The 23,659-nt window shown below is 46.8% G+C and overlaps 1 protein-coding gene across 3 annotated transcripts in view; it reads left to right on the plus strand.

The window, feature by feature from the left end:
• Window positions 1-23,659, plus strand: part of TTC28 (tetratricopeptide repeat domain 28) — a 484,889-nt gene that overhangs the window by 278,871 nt on the left and 182,359 nt on the right. For all 3 annotated transcript variants that reach the window (XM_075059934.1, XM_075059935.1, XM_032769852.2), the window contains exon 2: window positions 22,489-22,636. In XM_075059934.1, the coding sequence (XP_074916035.1) occupies window positions 22,489-22,636 (148 nt within the window). The remainder of the gene's footprint in view (window positions 1-22,488; window positions 22,637-23,659) is intronic.

The following is a 23,659-nucleotide window of genomic DNA, read 5'->3' on the forward strand; positions in this document are numbered from 1 at the left end:
CAAACCGCGGGCCCCTGTGCTGTGGAGATCCTGCTGGTAATGGGGCAGGTTCTAGCCATTGAATGCCAATTATGGGCCCGGGAAAGAAGTACAGACTGGTGGGACCACATAGTTTTGCAGATTTGGGACGATTCCCGGTGGTTGCAAAACTTTCGCATGCATAAGGCACTTTCATGGAACTTTGTGACTTCTTCCCCTGCCGAAACGCCAGAATACCAAGATGGAGCACCCTCACGTTAGAAGCAGGCAATAGCCCTCCTGAAGCTTGCAACGCAGACAGCTACGTCAATCAGGAATCAGTTTGGAATGGAACACTACTGGGGGCTGCTGTGATGCAGTAGCAAAGCATCATTAAGCTGCTGGTACGAAAGATGTGAATCTGGGAAGCAGGCTATAGTGAATGCTTTGCTGCAATGGAATTCCCAACGTGGTGGGCGATAGATGGAATCACATATCCCTCTGGCACCGTGCACCAGGGCACCAGTACATAAACCGCAAGGGTACTTATGTGTGCAAGCACTGGTGGATCACAAGGACGTTTCACCAACATCCACGTGGGATGGCCAGGAAGGTCATGACGCCCCGTTCTCAGGAACATTATCTGTTAAAACAGGCAGCAGGGAATACTTCCCAGACCAGAAATAACAGTTTGGGATGTTGAAACCTGTAGTTTACGTGGGACCCACATTCCTTGATGGCCATGACTATGAAGCCAAGACACAGGCAGCCTGACAGTAGTCAGGAGCTGTTCAACTACAGGCTGAGCAAGGCAGAATGGTGGTAGAAGTGCATTTAAGCGTTTAAAGGCTCGCTGGCGCACAACTGCCGCTAACGCCCAGCCAAATCAATGACCCATTGTATTGCTGCTTGCTTGGCCTCACAATCTCTGTGGAGTAAGGGAAGACCTTATGGTGGTTGGGAGCTGAGGCAAATCACCTGGCTGCTGATTAGCGCAGCCATAACGAGGCAATTGAGAGCACACCAAGAAGCGTACGCATCAGAGAACTTTGAAAACGATTTCACACGGCAGGGACGGTGTGAACGTTGTTTGTTCCCCTGAGAACCACGCCTTGATGACCATTCCTGAAGCAATCCACCTTCCACTTCGATTACAGCTGCGTTTCTAAGGACATAAAGTCACGCTCTTTTAAAACATGTATCTTACTAAAGGTCAATTAAAAAGAGGAAGAACTGACAAGGTACCCAGGTGTGGTTTGGAGGAGGATTAGGGAAGAAAAAAAGGCCACTAAAACAAAAAGATTCAAAGAATGACCCTTTGGTTGGCGTCCCGGTGAGTGAGCGGGTGCATGAAGCCTCCCACACGTCTTACACTGCCGAGTGAGAAGGATGTGGAACATGGTGAGGGGTGAGGGGTTACACAGGTGCAGCAGATCTGTGACCCTGCTGCGTGCCTGAGGTCCACAAGACTCGAGAGATCAGTTTGATCACGCAGCAGCCCAGTGTTGCATCCCACCACCGCGATCTTCCTCCTACACCTCTCATCACGTTCGCGCCTCCTGCCCTCACGTTCACGGCATCTTCTGAATGGATACCACGCCTTCCACTCATTCAGATGAGCGCTTTCGTTGCGGTTACTCCAGGACGTCCGAGACATGTCTCGCGCCTTTTTCCTCCGCCTTCTCTGAGAGAGCCTTCAGGATGGAGTAGGGAGCTTGAAAATTGCCAGCTGAGTGAGGGCGGAAAAGGAAGAAATATTAAAAAATACATTTTACAGAACAATGCTTATCCTTTGCACAGTGAAACAGCACTTCACCTACATAGCACATGGATTCACTACGAGGTCGCATTGCATCTTAATATGAGTGCTGCGCTCCTTCAGAGTGTGTAGAGATCTCACAGACGCAGTCGGACAGCAGAATTCAACTGCATGCGCCTGGTAGCCATTGTCTTTCGCTTCTACAGCCTTCAATAACACAGTGCCCTCCTTCCCAGATACAAGCAAGCCGTCACTGTGTTCTTTCCTGTTAACGTGCAGCACAATAACCACCCCCTCATGCCATTCTGGGATGATTGTTTACCTCTCCCCCCACCGTGCTGGCATTCATGGAAGATCACTGCTAATCACCCCCCCTCCTGTCCACCGTGTGGCTGATAGCAGGGAGGATCCTGCTATCAAACGCGAAAAAAGCTCAGCGCCATACCCCCTCCCTCCCCCCACGCTACCTGCAAGGAAGGATTTCTTTTAAGCAACAGGCAAACAGCCAGTAAGCCATATCTGTCCCCTTAATAAGTTCGTGAATTCCAAACCAGTTGACATGAACGATAATCACTTCCCTGAGCTAAAACAGCAAGATATAAGAACGAATTGCCTTGTACATGCCAGCCAATCACCGGACATACACAGGTGCTTGTCAGGCATATGAACAGATTAGTTGCTACAGCATGCGTGTAAAATGTCCTACCATGGTGACGGAAAGAGCTACCCGCCAGAAACCTTCTGCAAGCTTTTGAGTACCTCCAAGAGAGCGTCATGTAGACGTCCTGAGTTCGCTCCATCCCAGACAGTGTAACAAACTTTTCCAGACGTGACGCCTCGAATGCATCCCAAGTCCCAGGGCAAATCAATCAAAAAAATGCTGTTTAGCCATGTTTATATTTACAAAGGTACCTCACAAGAGGTCGTCCATGCGTTCATTGCCTGGACTAGAGGCTTGGGAGCTGGGAGGAATTCCATCTGGGTGAGAAAAGCCTGCTGTTGGGAGAACGACCTGCTGTGTGCTCTCTGCAAGCTCATCCTCCTCAATCTTCCCGTTGCAGACCTTCAGCCACGCTGAGATTACCACCCCCCCACTCGGAATCCAGGGACAGGAGTGGGTAGTGGTGCGGACCCCCCTGGAATGCTGCAGCTCACGTAGAAGCGCCGTGTTTCGGCCCTGCCCTGGACCTTCCGTTTGCTCTTGGTTTTCTGGTAGTCTGTCTAGCTCCTGTAACTTTCAGTCTGTACTGCACTGAGTCCTGTGTGTGCCTTTCTCCATCATGGCCTTGGAAATTTTTTCAAATGTTTTCATTCGTCTTTTGAAACAGAAGTCTGTTAGCACGGAATCCTCTCCCATACAGCGATCAGATCCTACCCCCGTGCAGTCCAGCTCGGAGCTCTTTTTGATTCGCGGAGACTGCATGTTACCTGTGCTGATAGCTCTGGCGTGGTCACCTGTGCTGGTGAGCTCCCACGCTGGCCAAAACAGGAAATGAAATTCAAAAGTTTGCGGGGCGTTTACTGTCTACCTGGCCATGCCTCCGATTCAATGGCGCAGAGCAGTACACAAAGTGGGCACGTAGGACCGTCCGAGGCCAATACGTCGATTTGCGGCACACTAACCCTGATCCGACATGGCAATAGCAATCAGCGCTACCCCCCGCGGGAGATGCAGAACGGTAAAGAGCCCTTTATATCGATATAAAGGGCCTTGTTGTGTGGACGGGTGCAGCGTTAAATCGGTTCAACGCTGCTAAAATCGGTATAGACGCGTAGTGTAGACCAGGCCTCTGTCACACAGGGCGCAACATTGTTCACAGCCCTGAGTGAAGTAGCTAGATTGATCTGTTTTCTAGGCGTGGACTGGGCCTTGGGCTCCAAAGTGCGCTAGTTGCTCTTTACAGTGTTACCCTGGGCCCTTCTCAACTTCAATGACTTGTGAGGCAGGGGCGTAGCCATGGGTGGGCCTCAGCGCACCCACTTAGCATCCAGGCCCACCCAAATCTGAGCAGGGGTGCAGTGCTGCCACAGCAGCTCAGAGCATCACTTGGTACCTAAGATGCAGGACGGAGCTCTGCGCCCGCCCTTCAGAAGGCTACACTCTGGCAGCTCTGCCCTGCCACTGTCTGAGCCGCCCCATGTGCATGCCCAGCTCGGCAGGTGAAGCCCTGTATCTGGGGCACCATGGCTAGGAGGAGGCATGATGTCAGGGGAGAAGCTGAGCTAGCACAGTCTGTCATTGCCTGCCCACCTGGGAGTTGGGGCCCACACAAATTTCCACCCCTAGCTAGGCTACGGTTGTGAGATGGGGCTCCGCTGCCTGCCTTGTCACTGTGTCACTGACTCACATATCATGTGACTGGCTCTTGGGATAAAAAAGCTGTCCCTCGCCTACAGGTTTGTCATGTGCCTCTGCACTTCTGCAGCCTAGTGGAGGTTTTGTGTCTCATTTGCTTGCCAGAGTCTTCACCTGACGCAGTTAGTAGAACGGCTCCTTTAGCTCATTGCCTGGAGGGGTGTGTTCATGAAAGTGAAGGCTTGTGCTCTTTGCCACAGAGGAACCCAGCGTCTGTGGGATATGTGTGTGCATTAGTTGTGACTGTGGAATACCTTTAGTGCTCTGCTGTGGGATCTCTACAGATGAAGCCGCAGAATGGAGAGTGAGGAACGATGATCCACTGGTTTGGGCACTTGCAAAGGACTTGGAAGAAGGAGTTGAACCTGGGTACCCCACCACAAACGTCCTGTGTGGCCATGGCCACATCACTTAGCCTCTCTGTGCCTTAGTAAAATGTTTATCCTCACAGGTGGTGTTGATGCCATTATTACTGTTGATTACTTTAAAAACCAGGGTTTGAGATTGCAGCCGTTTTCAGCAATCTCATACGTCTCTGCCTGGCAGGAAAATTCCTCTTTTAAGAAAAATGATAAATTATTCAGCCATTATTTTAGCTAAAGAGAAGTGTGTTAGAGAATGGGGAACCAGGGCCCATGGGAGCTGTGAGGGTGGGTGAGTGGGGGCTGTGGAGAAGGACAGCGCATAGAGCCATCTGCCCCTCCCCCCACAGGAGCTGCTGTAGGACATGCCAGCCGCTTCCGGGAGCGGCACAGGGCCAGGGCAGGCAGGGAGCCTGTCTTAGCCCCGCTGCACTGCTGCCCAGGAGCCGCCTGAAGTAAGCAGTGCCCAGCCAGAGCCCAAACTTGTCCTGCACCCCTGCCCCAACCCTGAGCCCCCTTGCACCCAAACTCCCTCCCAGAGCCCACACCCCCTCCTGCCACCCCAACCTTCTGCCCGAGCCCTGAGCCCCCTCCTCTTGCACCCCAACCTCCTGCCCCAGCCCTGAGCCCCCTCCTGCACCCAAACCCCCTCCCAGAGCCCACACTCTGAACTCCCTCCTGCAACCTAACCCCCTGTCCCAGCCCAGGGAAAGTGAGGGAGGGTGGGGGACAACGAGTGATGGAGGGAGTGGGGTGGGGCCTCAGAGAAGGTGCGTGGACTCAGGGAAGGGGGCGGGGCAAGGGTGTTTGGGTTTCTGTGATTACTGTTATTTCTACATTTTCTTTGAGGTAGATCCTGGGTTGAACTTAAATTCAAAAAGTGATCTTGTGCTTTAAAACAGGGGTTGGCAACCTACGATACATGTGCCAAAGGTGGCACGCAAGCTGATTTTTGTTGGCACGCGGGGCGGGCTGAGCCGCTCAGCCCACCGCTGCCCTGGGTTTCCCGCTGCTGGCCCCTTGCCAGCCAGGGTCCCCACTGCAGCCCCACTCACCTTGCTTCTGGTTAGAGTTTCAGCACAGGCCTCGTGCCAGACAGGGTCCAGGCCTCTGGCCCTACTCAGCTCTACCAGCCACCAGCTTCACTCACCTCAGCTGCCGATCTGGGGTTCCAGCCGGTTAACAACTGATCACTCAGAAGCCTGTGTGCAGCTTAAAGTTTCCAAATATGTGCCACCAGACATTGGAAAACTCAGCAAGGAAAATCAAGGGCAAGGATCACACTAAACTAATAAGATCTGCATTTTAATTTAATTTTAAATAAAGCTTCTGAAAGATTTTGAAAACCTTGTTTACTTCACTTATAACGGTAGTTCAGTTGTATATTATAGACTTATAGAGAGACCTTCTAAAAAACATTAAAATGTATTACCGGCATGTGAAGCCTTAAATTAGAGTGTATACATAAGACTCGACACACCACTGCTGAAAGGTTCGGATCCCTGCTTTAAAAGGTTGGAGACCACTGCTCTATATAGGAAGAGGATCTGGAGTGTGGACTGAACAAACTGGAGGGAGGAATCTGAGGAGCAGGCAAGCCTGGGGCAGAAGGTGACAGCTGAACTGAAAGCTGTGTTCTTGTTAATTTCTGTGCTAGTCAAACCAACCCAAGGGTGAGGTGGAGATTCCACTCTATATATTGTGAAAACCATGTTTAGAGCAGGTGGGAAAGTCATCTTCTCATAGAGATAGAATCGTAGAAGCGTCGGACTTGAAGGGACCTCGAGAGGTCATTTAGTCTAGTCGCCTGCACTCAAGGCAGGACTATGTAATAACTAGCCCATCCCTGACAGGTGTTTGTTTAACCTGTTCTTCAAAACCTCCAATGATGGAGATTCACCCCCTCCCTAGTCAATTTATTCCAGTGCTTAACCACCCTGACAGTTAGGAAGTTTTTCCTAATGGCCAACTTAAATGGCCCTGGCTGTAATTTAAGCCCATTTCTCCTTGTTCTATCCTCAGAGGTTAACGAGAACAATGTTTCTCCCTCCTCCTTGTAACAACCTTTTATGTACTTGAAAACTGTAATGTCCCTTCTCAGTCTTCTCTTCTTTAGACTAAACAAATCCAGTTTTTTCAGTCTTTCCTCATAGGTCATGTTTTCTTGACCTTTAATCATTTATTGCCCTTCTCTAGACTTTCTCAATTTGTCCACATCCTTCCTGAAATATGGTGCCCAAAACTGGACACAATACTCCCGATGAGGTCTAATCAGTATCAAAAGCCTTATTAAGAGCAATTGGGCTGTGGAATATTCTCCCACTGGAAGTAGTGAACGCATACTCGATATTAATAGTTAAATCTTGCCAGAAATTCTGCCTTACACAGTGGACAAAATGGAACCTAGTAAGATATTTCCTTCTCTAATTAGTATGGTCTCTGTAGGAGATGGAGATTGTTACAGCCAGTGAAACTGGAGTTAGACTTGATGGCCCGCAGGAGCAGAGAGCAGATGATAACGGGAGAAAGCAGATTTGCTAAATCTCTGTTTATATTTTAAAGTAGGTAGAAGTTAGTGGCTCAGGTGCCAGTCGCGTGTTTGGATTCTGAAGTGTACTTGTTGCCCAGTATGCAAACTGCAGCTCCGTGAAAACAGTAGTGTGATGTACATGGACTACAGTGATATTTATAGATGTGCTGCATGTGTTCTAAATTAAAATACATTCCTCCTTCTCCCACATTCCTGAAGTCCCACAGCAGGGATTTGTCCTGTGTTCTTTCCAAATTCAAGCTATAGACTAGTTAGAATGGGACGTGAAAGACTCAGACTAGTGTTTGGTCCCAGAAGCCTTAGTGGATGCACAAATTTTTGGTCCCTTTCTTTTAGTCACCCTTGCTTGTGTTTGTCACATGCTATCTTTTTGTCTGCCTGGAAGCTGTGAGGGAGTTGGTTAATGAATGTTAACCCGCATCATGCTGTTGTAGAACAGATACATCTAGCATCATAGTATTCTGCAGGGTTGGTGCACATCACAGATAATTCACGCTGTTTTTGGCATCCTCTCCAGATACTGCAAATCAAGAGAGCACTGTGGAGAAAAACGTTGATACTTTTGCCTTTTCTGCACAAATGGCTGTTTATCTAGGGTCTGAGGTTGACATGAATATAAAGACGTTTTACCTCCCTTGCATACAGGAAAAGTCTTTGTCTAGGATTGAGGCATTTTTTTCAGTTTCCCTGATTTGTTTGACAGTTATTTTCTGCTCCAAATTCTTCTGATCTTGTTCCAGTTACCTTCTATCTCTGTTATCCAATTACAAACTGGTCAGCAAGTTGTTATGTGAATGAGTCAGCCCCGGTGCAAGCAGTTTGATGACAAAGTTACATCATGAATCGTAATTAAGGCTTGGTTTTAGAAGCTGTGTTATACTAGTGCTTCAATCATGTAGGACTACCAACAGCAAAAGAAATCTCTGCTTTAAGACAAATTTCAAAACGGACGGTTTCCATCTGGATTAACCCAGTAATTGGGTCGTCATCTTGAAGTGGATTAAACTGCTTCTAAGAGAAAGAAAGGTTTCCTGTTTGCCTCCACTGCTCTCACTATAACTGAGCAATCCATCTGTTTTACTGAGTGCTGGTTATAATCTGTGAGGAGTATTCTGGCTGCTGAGCATTTTTTAAAATTCGCCACCCTGTCTCTGCTTAAATTAGCCCTCCAAACTTGTGCTCTGCTGCTTAAAGGCATTGCTGCAATTAAAATGCTACAGCAGCATGTAGGTGCACTACTGTAGCATTTCAGTGGAGACACTACCTTCTCCCATTGGCACAAGCGCTCAGCCTCTCTGGGTACGTCTACACTACGGGATTATTCTGATTTTACAGAAACCGATTTTTTTAAAACAAATTGTATAAAGTCGAGTGCACGCGGCCACACTAAGCACATTAATTCAGCGGTGTGCGTCCATATACCAACGCTAGTGTCGATTTCTGGAGCATTGCACTATGGGTAGAATACATGATTTTTAAACGATAATGACTTTATGTCCTTAGAAAGCAAGCTGTAATCAAAGTGGGAAGGTGGGTTGCTTACAGAGAATGAGTCAATCAAGGGCGGGTGGTTCATCAAGGGGAAACAAACACAACAGTCACACCGTACCCTGGCCCATGATGAAACTCGTTTTCAAAGCTTCTCTGATGCGTACCACTTCTTGGTGTGCTCTTCAATTCGCCCTGGTATATGGCTGCGCATAATCAGCAGCCAGGTGATTTGCCTCAGCCTCCCAACCCTGAAGGTCCACAAGACGTCAGAGGATGTCAGTATGATCACGCAGCAGCCCCAGCGTTGCATCCCACCACCGCTGATCTTCCTTCCTACACCTCTGATCTTCCTACCGCCACCTCTCATCTCGAGCATCCCTCCTGTCCTCACGCTGGTCCCTCTTGTCCTCATGTTCACTGGCATCTTTCCTGTAATTTGATACCACGTCCTTCCACTCATTCAGAAGAGCTTTTTCATTGCGGGTCACTTCCATGATTTCCGAGAACATTTCGTCTCGTGTCTTTTTTTTCCTCTGCCTTATCTGAGATAGCCTTCAGGGTGGAGTAGGGAGGCTTGAAAAATTTGCAGCTCCATGAGGGAGGGAAAAAAGGGAGAGAATTATTTAAAAAGATATATTTAACAGAACAATGCTGTTTCACAGGAACAGCACTTCACTTTAACATACTGACATGTGATTTCACTACAAGGTGCATTTTGCATCTTAATTTGAGTGCCTGCGGTCTGGTGTTAGAGATTCTCACAGACGCAGGTCCGGGCGCAGAATTCAGCTTGCATGCGGCCATGGTAAGCACGCCGTTGTCTTTCGGGCTTCTGGCAGCCTATCGTATACACGTGCCCTCCTTCCCACATACCCAACAAATCTTCCATTCAGTGCGTGTCGCTTTTCGTTAACATGCAGGCCGCAGAAACCACGCCACTCATCCAAATTTCTGGCGCGATGATCTCTTTACCCTCCCCCCCACTGGTTGTGATCATGGAAGATCCCTGCTTAGGCAAACGTGAAAACGCTCAACGCCCATCTCGCCAGCCGGCCTTGCTTGGCTACTCTGTAAGGAAGGATTCCTTTTAAGCAACAGCGCACGCCCAGTGGAGTGGCCATGTTGGTCCCTTAATTAATTTCTGAATTCAACCAGGTTACCATGTGATACCACTCTCCTGAGGATACACAGCGAGATAAAGAATGATGTTGCTTGAATGCCAGCAATCACCGGGACCAATACGTAGCTCGGCTTGTCAGCAATGCATGCAATGCCAAAAGATTACTGCTACATGCATGGCGTGGTTAAAGTGTCCACCATGGAGGACGGAATAAGGCTACCCTTGCCCAGAAACCTTCTGCAAAGGCTTTTTGGAGGTACCTCAAGGAGACTTCATGGAGATGTCCCTGGAGGATTTCCCGCTCCATCCCCGACATGTTAACAGTACTTTCCAGTAACTGTACTGGCCGCGAATGCTCCAAGTCCCTCGAGGCAATCAATCCATTAAAAATGCTTGTTTTTAAAGCCATGGTTTATATTTACAAAGGTACACTCACCACATCGCTTCCATGGCTTCATGGTCTGGGCTGTGGCTTAGGAGGGCTCGGAGGGTAATTCTGTCTGGAGGTGAGAAAAGACGCCTGGCTGTTGGGAGACGGACTGCTGTGTGCTTCTCTGCAAGGCTCATCCTCCTCATCTTCCCGTCTGAGAATCCTCCAGCACGGCTGAGATTACACCCAGCCGGAATCAGGGACAGGAGTGGGGTAGTGTGGCGGACCCCCTGAATTGCAGTGCAGGCCAGCTGTAGAAGCGGCATGTTTCGCCCCTGCCCTGGGAACTTCAGTTATGTTCTGTGGTTTCTAGTAGGCCTTGTCTGAGCTCCTATAACTTCATGGCAGCATACTGAGTCCCATGGTGTGGCCTCTCTCCATCATAGCCTTGGAATTTTTCAAATGTTTTTTCATTTCATCTTTGGAACGAAGTTCTGTCTACACGAATCTCTCTCCCCATTATAGCTATCCGATCCAGTACCGTCCCATGCAGTCCATGGCTGGAGCTCTTTTGATTCGCAGGAGATGCATTGTTACCCTGTGCTCGATGAGCTCTGCGTGGTTCACCTGTGCCTGGTGAGCTCTCCACGCTGGCCAAACAGGCAAATGAAATTCAAAAGTTTGCGGGGCGTTTCCTGTCCACCTGGCCAGTGCCTCCGAGTTCAGATGGCTTTCCAGAGCGGTCACAATGGTGGACTGTGGGATACTGCCCAGAGGCCACACTAACCCTCATCCGAAATGGCAATACCGATCTCATTGCTGCTCCTCTTGTTGGGGAGGAGTATAGAAACCGGTTTAAAGAGCCCTTTATATTGATATAAAGGCCCTCATTGTGTGGACGGGTGCAGCGTTAAATCGGTTTAACGCTGCTAAATTCGGTCTATACGCGTAGTGTAGACCAGGCCTCTGACAGGCAATAGCTAGGTCGCCAGGAGACTTCTTCCTTGGATTAGTGCTGTCTACACTGAGGGTTAGGTTGGTATAGTTGCATCGCTCAGGGATGTGGATTTTTCACACTCCTGGGAGATGTAGCTATATCGATGTAAATTCCTAGTGTGGACCAAGCCTTAGTAAGAGTCATCCTGTCCAGCAAGGGATACATGTTAATTAACATACCCTCTCATCAGATAAGGGCTGTCATCCCTGTTGGTGAATGAATGACCAAGTCATACATCAGCTTGTGCTCCAGAAAAAACGGGAGGACTTGGTCAGGAAAGAATTGTAATCTTTCCAGCTGCTCCATTATTATAACTCTCTCACAAGAGTCACATGTAGTACATGCGAAGGCCCTGCGCCAACTAATGTCATGAGAACTTCAGTGGAAAAGGAGAAGGTTTTAGACTTGGCCAAGTGGCTGTAGTAGACTGCCTGTTGCAGAGACCAGTACAACAAAGGTGGTTGCTCCAAACAGTTAGATCGCTGGTCCAGAAAATTTGATGATTAAGAATTTTAATGCGGCCACCTGTCTGGACAGATAAACATCCAATTAACTCCAGTTTCCCTTGTTGGGGATCTTCAGTTTCTATCCATCAGGAGTCTCAGGAAATATAATTATGCAACAGAAGGACAAGGAAGAACAATCAGGTTCATAAATGTTGTGTTTCCTTGCACTATAATTGCACTCTTATTGCATGTATTTGTGTAAGTTATAAACCAGTTAATGCTGTACTGTCTGAAACCAATCCATGCAGATAGACATTAAAGTAACCAGTGTAAAGAACAATTCCAGAATCCCTATTACACTGGGCATTTCAACAAATGATATCAACCCCCTAATACATGTGTTTATTGTTTGAGTGGTGTAGTGACTGGTCTAGTAGAAATAGGTAATAGAATAAGATACAAAATCTCAGCATGCAGTTAAATGGACTGTAATGAACACAAAAAGCTGTAAAATACCAATTCATATAGAAACTACTGTAATCAATAATGTGAGCAGATCAAAGAGAAGCCATGTATGTATGTGGAATTATCATTAAGAGACATTAAACCCACAAGGCAGACTTCCAGATTCTGCTCTAGCCCAGCTGCCAGCCTTCTCCACGGAACTAGTGTTGCTGATCAACAAGGGTCCTTTCTCACTTGTCATTAAAATGTGCTATTGCAGCAGTTCAGCTCAGGAAAAACGCAAAAAGCCATGTTCTTCACTCATGAGTCAGACACATTCTTTGGACTCCATCAGTTCAGCACAGGGCATTAGACACAGACGTGATGTGTCTATCATTAGATGTCATGTTTTATCGTATCGTGGATAGTTGTGTTTTGTGTGTCTTTAAAAAGTTCATTGTGCGCTATGGAAACCTCATCTGTCCATTGTTCTCGGTATCGGCTCCAGCATTTCAGATTCTGTTATACTGGGAAAGATTAGCCCAGAATAATAAACAAGGGGATACTGATGCAGCTTTAAACCCCTGAAATGGGAACGTGTGTCTGTTACTAATGCTAGTCACCTCAGAGAAGCCCTTGATTGCAGAGCTCTCTTTCTTAAGGGTTTATAAATGCATCAATCAGTTTTGATGTTTTTCTTGTCCAATGGCAACATGATTTAGCAGTAATTAGTATAATAATTAGCCAATTAACAGAGAGTTATGACTTTGGATCTGCTAGTTTGGAACATAGGTGACATCATTTGGCAATAACTAGTTAATTAGCATGATAAGGAAACAGACTCTGGCCCAAGTCTGTGTCAGATGCAGGTTTGCCTATAGTTGGAAAGTTGTGTGTGTCAGGCAAGAAGCAGTTTTACTCACTTTGGCTGCGGTTGAGGGGGGAGATGAAAGGAGCGATGTACAAACTGTAGTAAGAACCCCATAGAATTTCAAACCAAGGTGGAAAATAAAATGGAGTTCGGGTGGAGATTAGGGTGTGAAAAGACAAGTCCGATGAACAGGAGGGCACAGAGGAAGCCTTAGTGGAGGAAGGAAGGATGGTTACCTAACTGTGTGTGGGGTGGGTATCTCATAAAGCAAGGATTGGCATACTGTCGTGAGCCTTTGTGTCTCATTGTGAGAGTGGACTCTGTTGTAGGACCAGTGCTGTGCAGAGTGACCACTCTCTGAAGGCACATGTGCCACAGCATCTTCCCCAAAAGAAAGAACTTAACTGATTTGTTTTGTTTACAAAACATCAGCTATGGACTAGTTGCACCAAATGCCTCCTGTATCATCTCCAAAGCTCAACTCCACTGGACTCTATAGAATGTGTGCGTTAACTGGAGGTGAACTTTGGAGATGAGAACAATTGCCCAGTGGACTGAAAAATGACTGACACTGTGAGACTGAGACATACTCTCTGATTCCCCAAAGCCATGGATTTCACTGAAGAAAATTCTGTCACTCAGGACCAATAGTTTTGCCTGTAAGTTGAAAACTGATTTCCAGTAGTCTTGCCCCAATGTGGCACCTAAGCTGAATGCCACTGAAACATACCTGGGACACTACACTTGCATGCATCACTTTGTTGGGGTGAGTGGCACCATGTGCAACGCAGATTCTGGCTGGAGGGGCCACATGATCCTTTCTCAGCCAGTGAGTAGCCAGTCCATAGATGGAAAAACTATTGCCTAAATAGGAAGGTAATAATGTCAAACTCTTCCTGGTCTCAAGACCCTGTGAGAGCCTTTTGTATTGTGTTTTCAAGCAGTGATACACATGAACAAACATGCACCTAACCACACTAATATGGGGAAAGTTTTAATCAAGGCAAGGCCAAGTTTCAGCCCAGAGCAGGATTTTTGTGGTCTGTTATATGGGTATTATTCATGGTAGCAGGTGCTGTTAGGAGAGGTGCCCTAACAGAAATTTAAGAGGGCGCGTGGAGAGGTGATGGAGAAGTCATTGAGAACTGGCTAGGATCACTTTCATTTGTTTGTATTTCTGCAATGCAGAGAATGAACCATTTCAGAGCAGGAATATAGACTGGGTAAGGAAGACACCTCAAATGTTAGAGCCTTCCCACGTTAACTGTGAGATATGTTTACATACAGAACCTTTTAGACCACTGAGAAACGTAGGAAGAAAGGAACGTGTTAACTTTGTAATGTAAATAGCACCTTTTACAATTCTTGCAGCTGGTGTGTGTAGACAAAGCAGCATGAAGGGTCATGTGTCAAGTGTATACTGGAGTCTCATTGCCTGATTGATTTGATGTACATTAATATTTGGATATTAAGATATCTGTTTGTATTCAGATCTAAAATAAGTACTTAACAGTGCTGTAATCCTCTCAGATGGCTAAGAAATAACTGGAAGGGATAAAATTGCTGCGCCTCTTTTTTGTTATTGTTAAAGGTACATTTACAGTTATCAGGTCTGCTGCTTTGTTGTTCATCCTGATTGTTTGCTTTAAGCAATATAAAAAACTTATGTTTCCTAACAGTAGGGCTGGTTCTGCTGCTGTAACTGTTCACATTGCTTAAAAATTTGTTTTTCTTTATGTTGGCTCTTATTTGTCATATTTAAACTATTTCTCGAGTTAATCTCATTCCAATCAAGACAGTCTTTTTTACAAGGTCATCCTGGCAAATGAAAACAGTGAAGCATGCGCTGAAATTCAAGCCCCTGGTTTTATAATGTAAGCTATCGCTTGTTCTGCTGTGTGAGTGACTCACATTGAAAACTAGAAGACTCACCTACCATTCATATAAGAAGCAGTCAGAGCTATTGATTTTTATCTTCAATTAGAGATGTTAGCTGTTAGTTTATTTCTTAGCAACCAATATTTGTTCTTCTATAGTCTTGTCCTGCTAGCCACAATAGTATGGTAGCTATTTTCATCAAAATCAGCATATTTTCAAAGAGATTCAGAAGAAATACAGGAAAGGAAATTGCTAATAATCAAGTTAAACCATTAGAATTAGTCACTCATTCTAAAGGGAGCTGGTTGCGATCCCTGTATTTAGGTTGCTTAACGTCTTTCATTGTAAAAGATTTTTTTTATCACTCCCCCTTTAAAAAAAAAAAAAAAGTTCTCATATCTCTATTGTTTGCAACAGGCCTTTTCTGTCTGGTAGGGCAGAAGTGCTTCAGCTTGGCAAGTTCCTTTTCTTTGTTCCATGAAATTCCATTCAGGTTTAGCTGAGTTATCAACCATTAAAAACTAGAGCTGGGCCAGCCTCCACTTCTGGAGCCGGCACACAGGCCCAGCAGCTGGGCTCATTCCACCCTCTCTCCAGGGGCAGCCGTCCTCCACCTTCCAAGGGAGAGAGAGAGAGCTGGGCCGGATTTCCCCCCAAAACTCCATTTGGACCGATTACATGGTGCCAGCAGCCCATCGCCACCCTTTTCTCTTGATTGCAGGCAATGTTGTTAGTTCATTAGCTCAAGTGAAACCAGTCTGTGCCTCAGTGTTGGAAGTTCCAGGTTCAGACTCTTATGATGATGCATGATTTGGGGAGGTGGGATGTTCCACATAATAGGGTTGGTCTTTATCCTTTTCAAAAACAAATACACACCCCACAGCACCACCACCGAAAACACCCCCCTGCCAGGAAGTTACATTAAAAATGCACATTTAAAGACCATTATTTATGTTGCAAAGTCAAGCACTTGAAAGTTAGGAGGTGCCAGATGTATAGCTGTCCATGCAATCTTACTTCTGCCCCTGGTGCATATATCTTATGATACAGTCTTTAATTACACAATCAATTACCTTTTTTCCTCGACGGGACCATACCTCATTCAGTGCACAGGGTGCACACACAAAGAATTAAGGTTGCGCAGTCAACCCTAAAATCTAGCATTTCCTAACTCTCAAGTGCTTGACTTTGCAACCTAAATAACATTCTTTTAACAAAATGTCTATGTATGTAATTAAAAGTATAAATAAGTAAAAGTAAAATGGTTAATGCATAGCCCTTGTTTTTGCTTCAGATCAAGGTCCAAAGCCAGTTATGTGGAAATGCACAGTTTGTTTTGTGGTTTTAGAAGACGTATTTCCACATTCTGCTTCTCCATCTCAGTTCTTTGTGGCGCCTGCACTGTGCATGTGTGACTTTCTGGAGTTTGTGATCAGAATGTAGAGATGTAGGATGTTTCACAGCTATTGTATACATCATTATATCTGTTGTTCAGGACACTTTTGAAAAAAGTCAGCACAGTTGGTTTTGAATATTTAATAGACAGCTGCAAACTGGTGAAGGTGATTTGACTGTTACCAGAGAAATTGCAAACATATCCAGTGTGTCTTCTGTGTTTACTTAAGAGAATTCATGTTTTTGGAAATCATCAGTACTCCTTGTATGATATGCCAATAAAAATGGGGCTAGTATATCAGCTAATGACATATCTAGTCTATCTTTAGTTGTGTTGAGCTTCTAAAACTGGTTTTCATTACCTGCACAGCATCTCCTGAAACGAGATTTGAATTGTTAATGGGGTTTCAGTTCTATATCGACAACTGAGCTCTTCTCAGCCTGTTAGTAAAGCAGCATTTATTTACCCTCTGTCGCTGCTGCTTCCTTAGAACTACATCCATGATGTTCTAGGAAGGCACTGCCAGTCAGTTGTTTCACTGATTAATGAGCACTTCTCTCCTCTCTGGGCAGACATTAAGGAGCAAGCTGCAAGTGACCTCCAGCGTCACTCTGGAGTAAGAGACGATATTAGGGAAATATGTGCAAATTGTCAGGAGACAATCAGTTGACTCCAGGGTAAGAAATGTGCAGGGGAGGAGGAGGAGAGAGGCTTGTTCAATTAATGATTACCCCAAGCTGTGGAGGGTTATGTGCAGTGCTGAAACAAACCTCTTTGTTCCAAACACAGAAGAAAATGGGCTAATGGTTTATGCCCCGGTTGGCCTATTTAGTTACAGTGACAGTTGCGTAAATAGTGTGACAAACCCAGTGGGGCGGTCAAGCCTCTGGTGTGAGCATCCTGTCTTGAACAAAACCTGCCTCTTTGTCTGTGAGAACTGTCAGCTGGGGTGCGATGGAGCTGTGATCATGTCTTTGTGCCTCAGCTCCTCCACCTGGGCAGCCTCACAGGGCTATTTGCAGCCTTTGTTCAGCATGCGGTGTCGATAAAGCACTTCAGGGCCCTGCCTGAGGGGAAGCTCTAGAAAGAGGCAATGTTTCACTACTAAATATTTCATTGTTTTGCTACTGTTAAAGTACAGTGCTGTCTGTAGAAATCTCTGCAGGGCTGGGGGCGGAATCATTCCTACCCCCAAAAGATATGATGGAAGTAGAGGGATTCAGAAATGAGAAACAAAGATTAGGATCAGGGCTGGCCTTAGGGAAAATGGCACCCTGGGCAAACTTGCATTTTGATGTCCCTGGCCCCGTGGGCTCCCCAGGCTCCCCACCCTCCCTTTACCCCTAATCCCTGTACTGTGCCTCTTTCGTCCCTATGTAGGGTGACCAGAGAGCAAGTGTGAAAAATCAGGACAGGGTGAGGGGAGCCCATTTAAAAAAAAGAAGAAGCCCCAAATATCGGGACTGTCCCTATAAAATCGGGACATCCGGCCACCCTACACCTATGCCTGCTTCCCCTCCTGTGCCCCTAATCCCTTCATGCCTAACCTCTGGTCCCTCCTGTACCTTAACATCAAGACTGCCCCCCTCACCCCAATCCCTGCACATTCCTTCTGTGTCTCTAACCCCTTCAATGTGCCACCTTCACCCCAATCCCTGCACTCCCCTCCTGCACCCCAATCCCTACACCTTCCTCCTGCATCCCAAACCCCAATCCCTGTTCCCCTTCACCCTAATCCCTGCACCTCCCTCCTGCACCCCCAGTCCCTGCACCTTCTTCCTGCATCTCAAACCCCAGTCCCTGTCCCCCTTAACCCCAGTCCCTGCACTCCCCTTCTGTACCCCAATCCCTGCACCTCCCTCCTGCGCCCCAACCCCTACACTGTGCCCCTGCACTCCTCTTCTGCACCCCAGTCCCTGCTCCATCCCAAACCCCAATCCCTGCGCCTCTTCACTCCAATCCCTGCACTCACCTCCTTTGCCCCTAACTCCTGCACTGTGTGTGCCCCTTTTACTCTAATCCTTGTGCCCCTTCACACCTACTCCCTGCACTTCCCTACTGCACCCCAACCCCTGCACTGTGCCCCTTCACCTCAACTTCTGCCCCCTCCTGTGCCCCTAATCCATACCCCCTTCTGCACCCCAACCACTGCACTTTTTTCCCCCTTTGCCCTAACCCGTGTATCCTCCTCCTGCATCCACGTGGGAAAACTGACCTGGATGCAAGAAGCAGCTGGCATTGCTGCTTGCTCCACTCTCCTCTTGGACTCCTCTGCCCAGCACACCTCTAGGGAGCTGTGATGGGGGATCGAGGAGCAACATCAGGGCTCCCTGCATCCAGGTCACTTTCCCCACCTGGGCTGGGTAAGGAGAGAGCAGGAGAGCAGAAGCTGATGTTCTGTTCCCCAAGTTATTACTTGGTTCCTCAGCTCACACACACTACAAACACCTCAGTGCACAAGAATCCCCAGACCACGCTGGCTTACAAGATGTCTCTGGCTACTGTTCCCTTTCAGAGCCAAACTGCCCATGTGTAAGCTGCTGCAAGACTCCATCCCTGCATGGTATTTCTGTCATCAAGCTGTACAGAAGGGAAACTGAGGCTGTGTCTACACTATGGAGACTGTGCTGGCATAACTCCATATTGTAGATGCAGCCTATCTTGGCATCTACATTTTCCATTGGTGTAGAAATGCCACCTCCCTGAAGAACAGTAGCTACATCAACAGAAGCATTCTACTGTCAACATAAATGCATCTGTGCTGTGGATTAGGTCAGCATAGCATGTTGGTTAGGGATGGGTTTTTTTCCTTCACCCTTGACTGACATAGAATCATAGAAGATTAGGGTTGGAGGAGACCTCAGGAGGTCATCTAGTCCAACTCCCTGCTCAAAGCAGGACCAACCCCAACTAAATCATCCCAGCCAGGGCTTTGTCAAGTGGGACCGTAAAAACCTCTAAGGATGCAGATTCCCCTATCTCCTTAGGTAACTCATTCCAGTGCTTCACCTCCCTCCTAGTGAAATAGTTTTTCCTAATATTCAACCTAGACCTCCCCCATTGGAACCTGAGACCATCCAGAGCTCCATCCTCTTTGGAACCCCCCTTTCGGGTAGTTGAAAGCAGCTATCAAATCCCCCCTCATTCTTCTCTTCTGCAGACTAAACAATCCCAGTTCCCTCAGCCTCTTCTCGTAAGTCATGTGCTCCAGCCCCCAATCATTTTCGTTGCCCTCCGCTGGACTCTCTCCAATTTGCCCACATCCCTTCTGTAGTGAGGGGACCAAAACTGGACACAATGCTCCAGATGTGACCTCACCAGTGCCGAATAGAGGGGAATAATCACTTCCCTTGATCTGCTGGCAGTGCTCCTACTAATACAGCCCAATATGCCGTTGGCCTTCTTGACAACAAGGGCACACTGGTGACTCATATTCATCTTCTCATCCACTGTAATCCCCAGGTCCTTTTCTGCAGAACTGCTGCTTAGCCAGTCGGTCCCCAGCCTGTAGCGGCGCATGGGATTCTTCCTTCCTAAGTGCAGGACTCTGTACTTGTCCTTGTTGAACCTCATCAGAATTATTTTGGCCCAATCCTCCGATTAGTCTAGGTCACTCTGGACCCTATCCCTACGCTCCAGCATATCTACTTCTCCCCTCAGTTTAGTGTCATCCGCAAACTTGCTAAGGGTGCAATCCATCCCATCATCCAGATCATTAATAAAGATGTTGAACAAAACCGGCCCCAGGACTGACCCCTGGAGCACTTCACTTGATACTGGCTGCCAATTAGACATCGAGTCGTTGATCACTACTCGTTGTGCCCTACAATCTAGCCAACTTTCTATCCACCTTATAGTCCATTCATCCAATCCATACTACTTTAACTTGCTGCTGGCAACCGTATCAAAAACTGCTAAAGTCAAGGTATATCACATCCACTGCTTTCCCCATATCCACAGAGCCAGTTATCTCACTACAGAAGCCAATTAGGTTGGTCAGGTATGACTTGCCCTTGGTGAATCCATGTGGACTGTTCTTGATCACCTTCTTTTCCTCAAATTAGATTCCTTGAGGACTTGGTCCATGATTTTTCCAGGGACTGAGGTGAGGCTGACAGGTCTGTAGTTCCCCGGATTCTCCTTTTTCAAAGATGGGCACATAACCATTTTTAGGTGTAGACCAAGCCTAAATGAGAGCGGGGGAAACAGAGATCCCAAAGTATGCAACATGCTTCACAAGACCATGCACTCAGTGCTCTGAGACCACACAGTGGGTGTCCACTGCATGCCACACACTCCTTGTTCCTGGGGTTTCTCTTTGATTTAAATCATCATGCCTGTAATCTAATTAACACGGAACTGGGTTTCCAGTACAGTTGCCTGTTTGGTTCAGTAAGAACACATTTGTACTAAAAGTTAATTAAATGAATTTTGCCTCCATCTCATTCATTTAAAATTATAGAACCAATCAATGCTTGCTAATGGAAAATAGATTAAATATTCATGTCTATAAATTTCCCATGTCATTTTTGATTTTGCTTAATCTTTACCTCCATGGTCTGGATTCTGAAGGTGTGTGAAAGCCCTAATGAAAAGTCATTTTGGATATTAATTGCAGATCTGTCCAGTTTAAGTACAAAAGACTTCCATGTGTGTCTACTTAATGTACCTTGAATACAGGAGTAGTTTCTATTACAAATGGGAAGGAATAGAGAGGCCTGCCCATGAGTGCAGGGAGAGCCTGCAGCTGAAGGCCCTCAAGAACCAAAGCCAAGCGTGGAGCTGACAAGGCAGTATCCTGTTCTTACAGCAGTTGCAGTCTTTTTAAGTGTGTGTTCTCTTACCATAACTGGGCTTGCTGTGCTTAACCCCCTCCAGAGATTCGGCAGCACAGTGAATGTGGCAGAGCTTGCAGCAAGGAGATATTTACTGGAAAGGACAGTAAAGGGTTATCCATGAACAGCAAAGCTTTTGTAAAATCTAGTTGAAGCTCCTGAATTATTAACGCAATCAGCATGCAGACATAAAAGCTACAAATATGCTTTCATTTTATATGTGAACGTTAGACAGCAGAGTCCTTGTTCCCTTACCCACCAGCTCCCAAGCACAGAGCTTCATGTGTTTTCTGGGAGAGACACTGAGGTTGCTACCGCTTTGTTAAGGCAGGTTTCTCCTGCTACTGTGTGTGTCTATGATCTTAGCACCTCTGTCTGGGAACATATAGAACCTGGAATTGCCAGTGGGAACTATTTGCAGCTGCACATTGATGCACTTGTTGGTTTGGGATTGCAAAGGGGTGGTGAGTGGGTGTTAGATTTATTTTAAAAGCATTGCAACTTCCCTAGAATGTCAGTGAGGCAGAGGTGTGTTTGCAGCGACTCTTCTACTGTAGCCTCTGGGAAGACTTGCAGAAAACATGAAATGGAAAAAGTAAAGCAAAATGTCTGTAAACGTATTAAAAATGAAGAGTGTATATGTTCAGTGGGGAGAAGTGCCTGTCAGAGTTAGTATTCCAAGTGCAGTCAGACACAGCTCTCTGCTGCCTGCTCAGCCCACTTCTACCAAAACATCTGCATAACACAGTAGTAACTGTATCAGAGGGGTAGCCATATTAGTCTGTATCCACTAAAACAACGAGCAAGTGGGTTTTTTACCCACGAAAACTTATACCCAAATAAATCTTAGTGCCACTGGACTCCTTGTTTTTGTAGTCACTGAGGTTCACACAGAAGGTCAGCAGACTCCAGTGCTATCAGGCTGAGTGAGGAGTAGGAGGGTGAATTCCAGAGGCAGTTACTCAATGAATCTGAATATAGAATCATTCTCTGGTCATTGATGAGTGAAAATTACAAAATATAATTAACAGTGAGAGTGCTGACATGTCACTGGTGGTGATGGAAGCAAGGGAAGTGAACACAGGGCATGCCTGCTGAACTCCACTGAGCTGGGATGGTGGTGGAAGTAGGCTGTATGTGCATACAGAGGGAAGGAGAGGTTTCTGATCGGATGCTCTGAGCAGTGATTTTATTGCAATTGTCTTCGAGATTTTTGGTCTCTGTTAATACAAAGTTCTTGTTGGGTGGTGAAGCTCAGGTGTTGTTGGCAGGAGTGAGAAATGAGGAACTCCACTCACAAGCTTTGCGAGCCAGGCGATTAAAAAGAAATGAGCATCTTTTTGGGGAGGAGGGGGAGCCAGTTCTGAAGGAAAACCTGTATTTTAAATGATTGTAACGTTGGCTTTAGACTGCAGGGAAACATGTGAGAATTGTCAGCATGGGCTGGGTGAGCCTTTCCTCAGCTCTGTGGGGATTCAGGAACTAAACTCAGCTTTAGAATTGCCAATATTGACCTGGCCTGAAAGTGCTGCAGGGAAACCTGAGCATGTTCTTGCAGCCCTTGTATTCCCCAGCACTGACTTCCTGGTCATGTATGTTTGGACTCTGTGATCGCATCAGTTCAATAACTCACCTCTTCCTTTTGGGCTTGCAGGCGTACTTCCGACAGGGTGTTGCCCTTCAGTACCTTGGACGCCATGCAGACGCGCTGGCAGCATTTGCATCTGGGCTGGCTCAGGATCCCAAGAGTCTGCAGCTTCTTGTTGGGATGGTGGAAGCTGCCATGAAATCTCCCATGCGAGGTAAGCAAAGTGACCGGTGTCCAGGGCACTGCAGTTATGCTGGCTGCAAGCCTGAATGGACAGAAGTGCTAAGGGATCAGGATTTTCAACAAAGGTAGGAAGCAGATTTCAGTTGGAAGCTGATGCTGAGTCCATACTTGAGGCAGGAGAAAACCTGCGTAAGTGATGAGGGGCAGATTATAGGCGTTTTACGTCTTCCATTTGGTCACCTGCTGCTGGGCAGAGTGGAAACCAAACTAGATGAGCCTCTTGTCTGATTCAGTGGGACAGGGAGGTGGAGATGTTGGAAGAAGGGGGCTTTACTCTTGTCTGGTGAGGCAGGGATACTGGAATAGGCATGGCCTGATCTAGAATAGCAGTTCTTGTGTTTCTGTGAAGTCCGGCTGTGCTACCTGGGAGTTAATGCATGCCTAACATCTCTAAAAAGACTGAACTGGCCACCAGAACTGGTATTCTCCAGCCAGTGGTATTCTCCACTCTCATCTACTAGAGGTCTTATCCCTTGTGAAATTCTCCTTTTCCACACACAAGCGTCTTAATGTTTCACAAGTATTTCCAGTACAACTGCAGCAGATCAGTCTCCCTCGAACTGTTTCAGTGCGAGGGCAGACTGGAAACACAGGCTTTGCAGCAGCACCGGCTCTGTTGATCCTCCCAATATGACCCCACAATATTGTGGTACCTGTGTGCCCCTTGAGCTCTGGCACTTGGGTAAACAGCATTGTGAAATCCTAGGCTTGTGGTACCCAGCAGGGCTCTGCAGAAGTTTTTGCTCATTTTTCATGTCTCTCAGAGCAAAGCCCCAGAAGAGGCAGATGACCAGGCTGCTAATTCACTTTTATCCTTGACCAGTATGAAGATGGCTTGGAGCATTTGATGCTTTCAGCCCCCCTGGCATCTTGCCTCCCCTGTATATTACATCCCCGCTTCCAGGGGTGGGAATTTCACTCTCCTGAAGGGGAATTCCCTCACTGCACTGTTTCTAATCAGTTTCGTTGCATGCACTTTGCTGGAGTGGTCTAA

This window comes from Chelonoidis abingdonii, chromosome 22 (genome assembly GCF_003597395.2).
Source record: "Chelonoidis abingdonii isolate Lonesome George chromosome 22, CheloAbing_2.0, whole genome shotgun sequence".
Lineage (NCBI taxonomy): Eukaryota > Metazoa > Chordata > Testudines > Testudinidae > Chelonoidis > Chelonoidis abingdonii.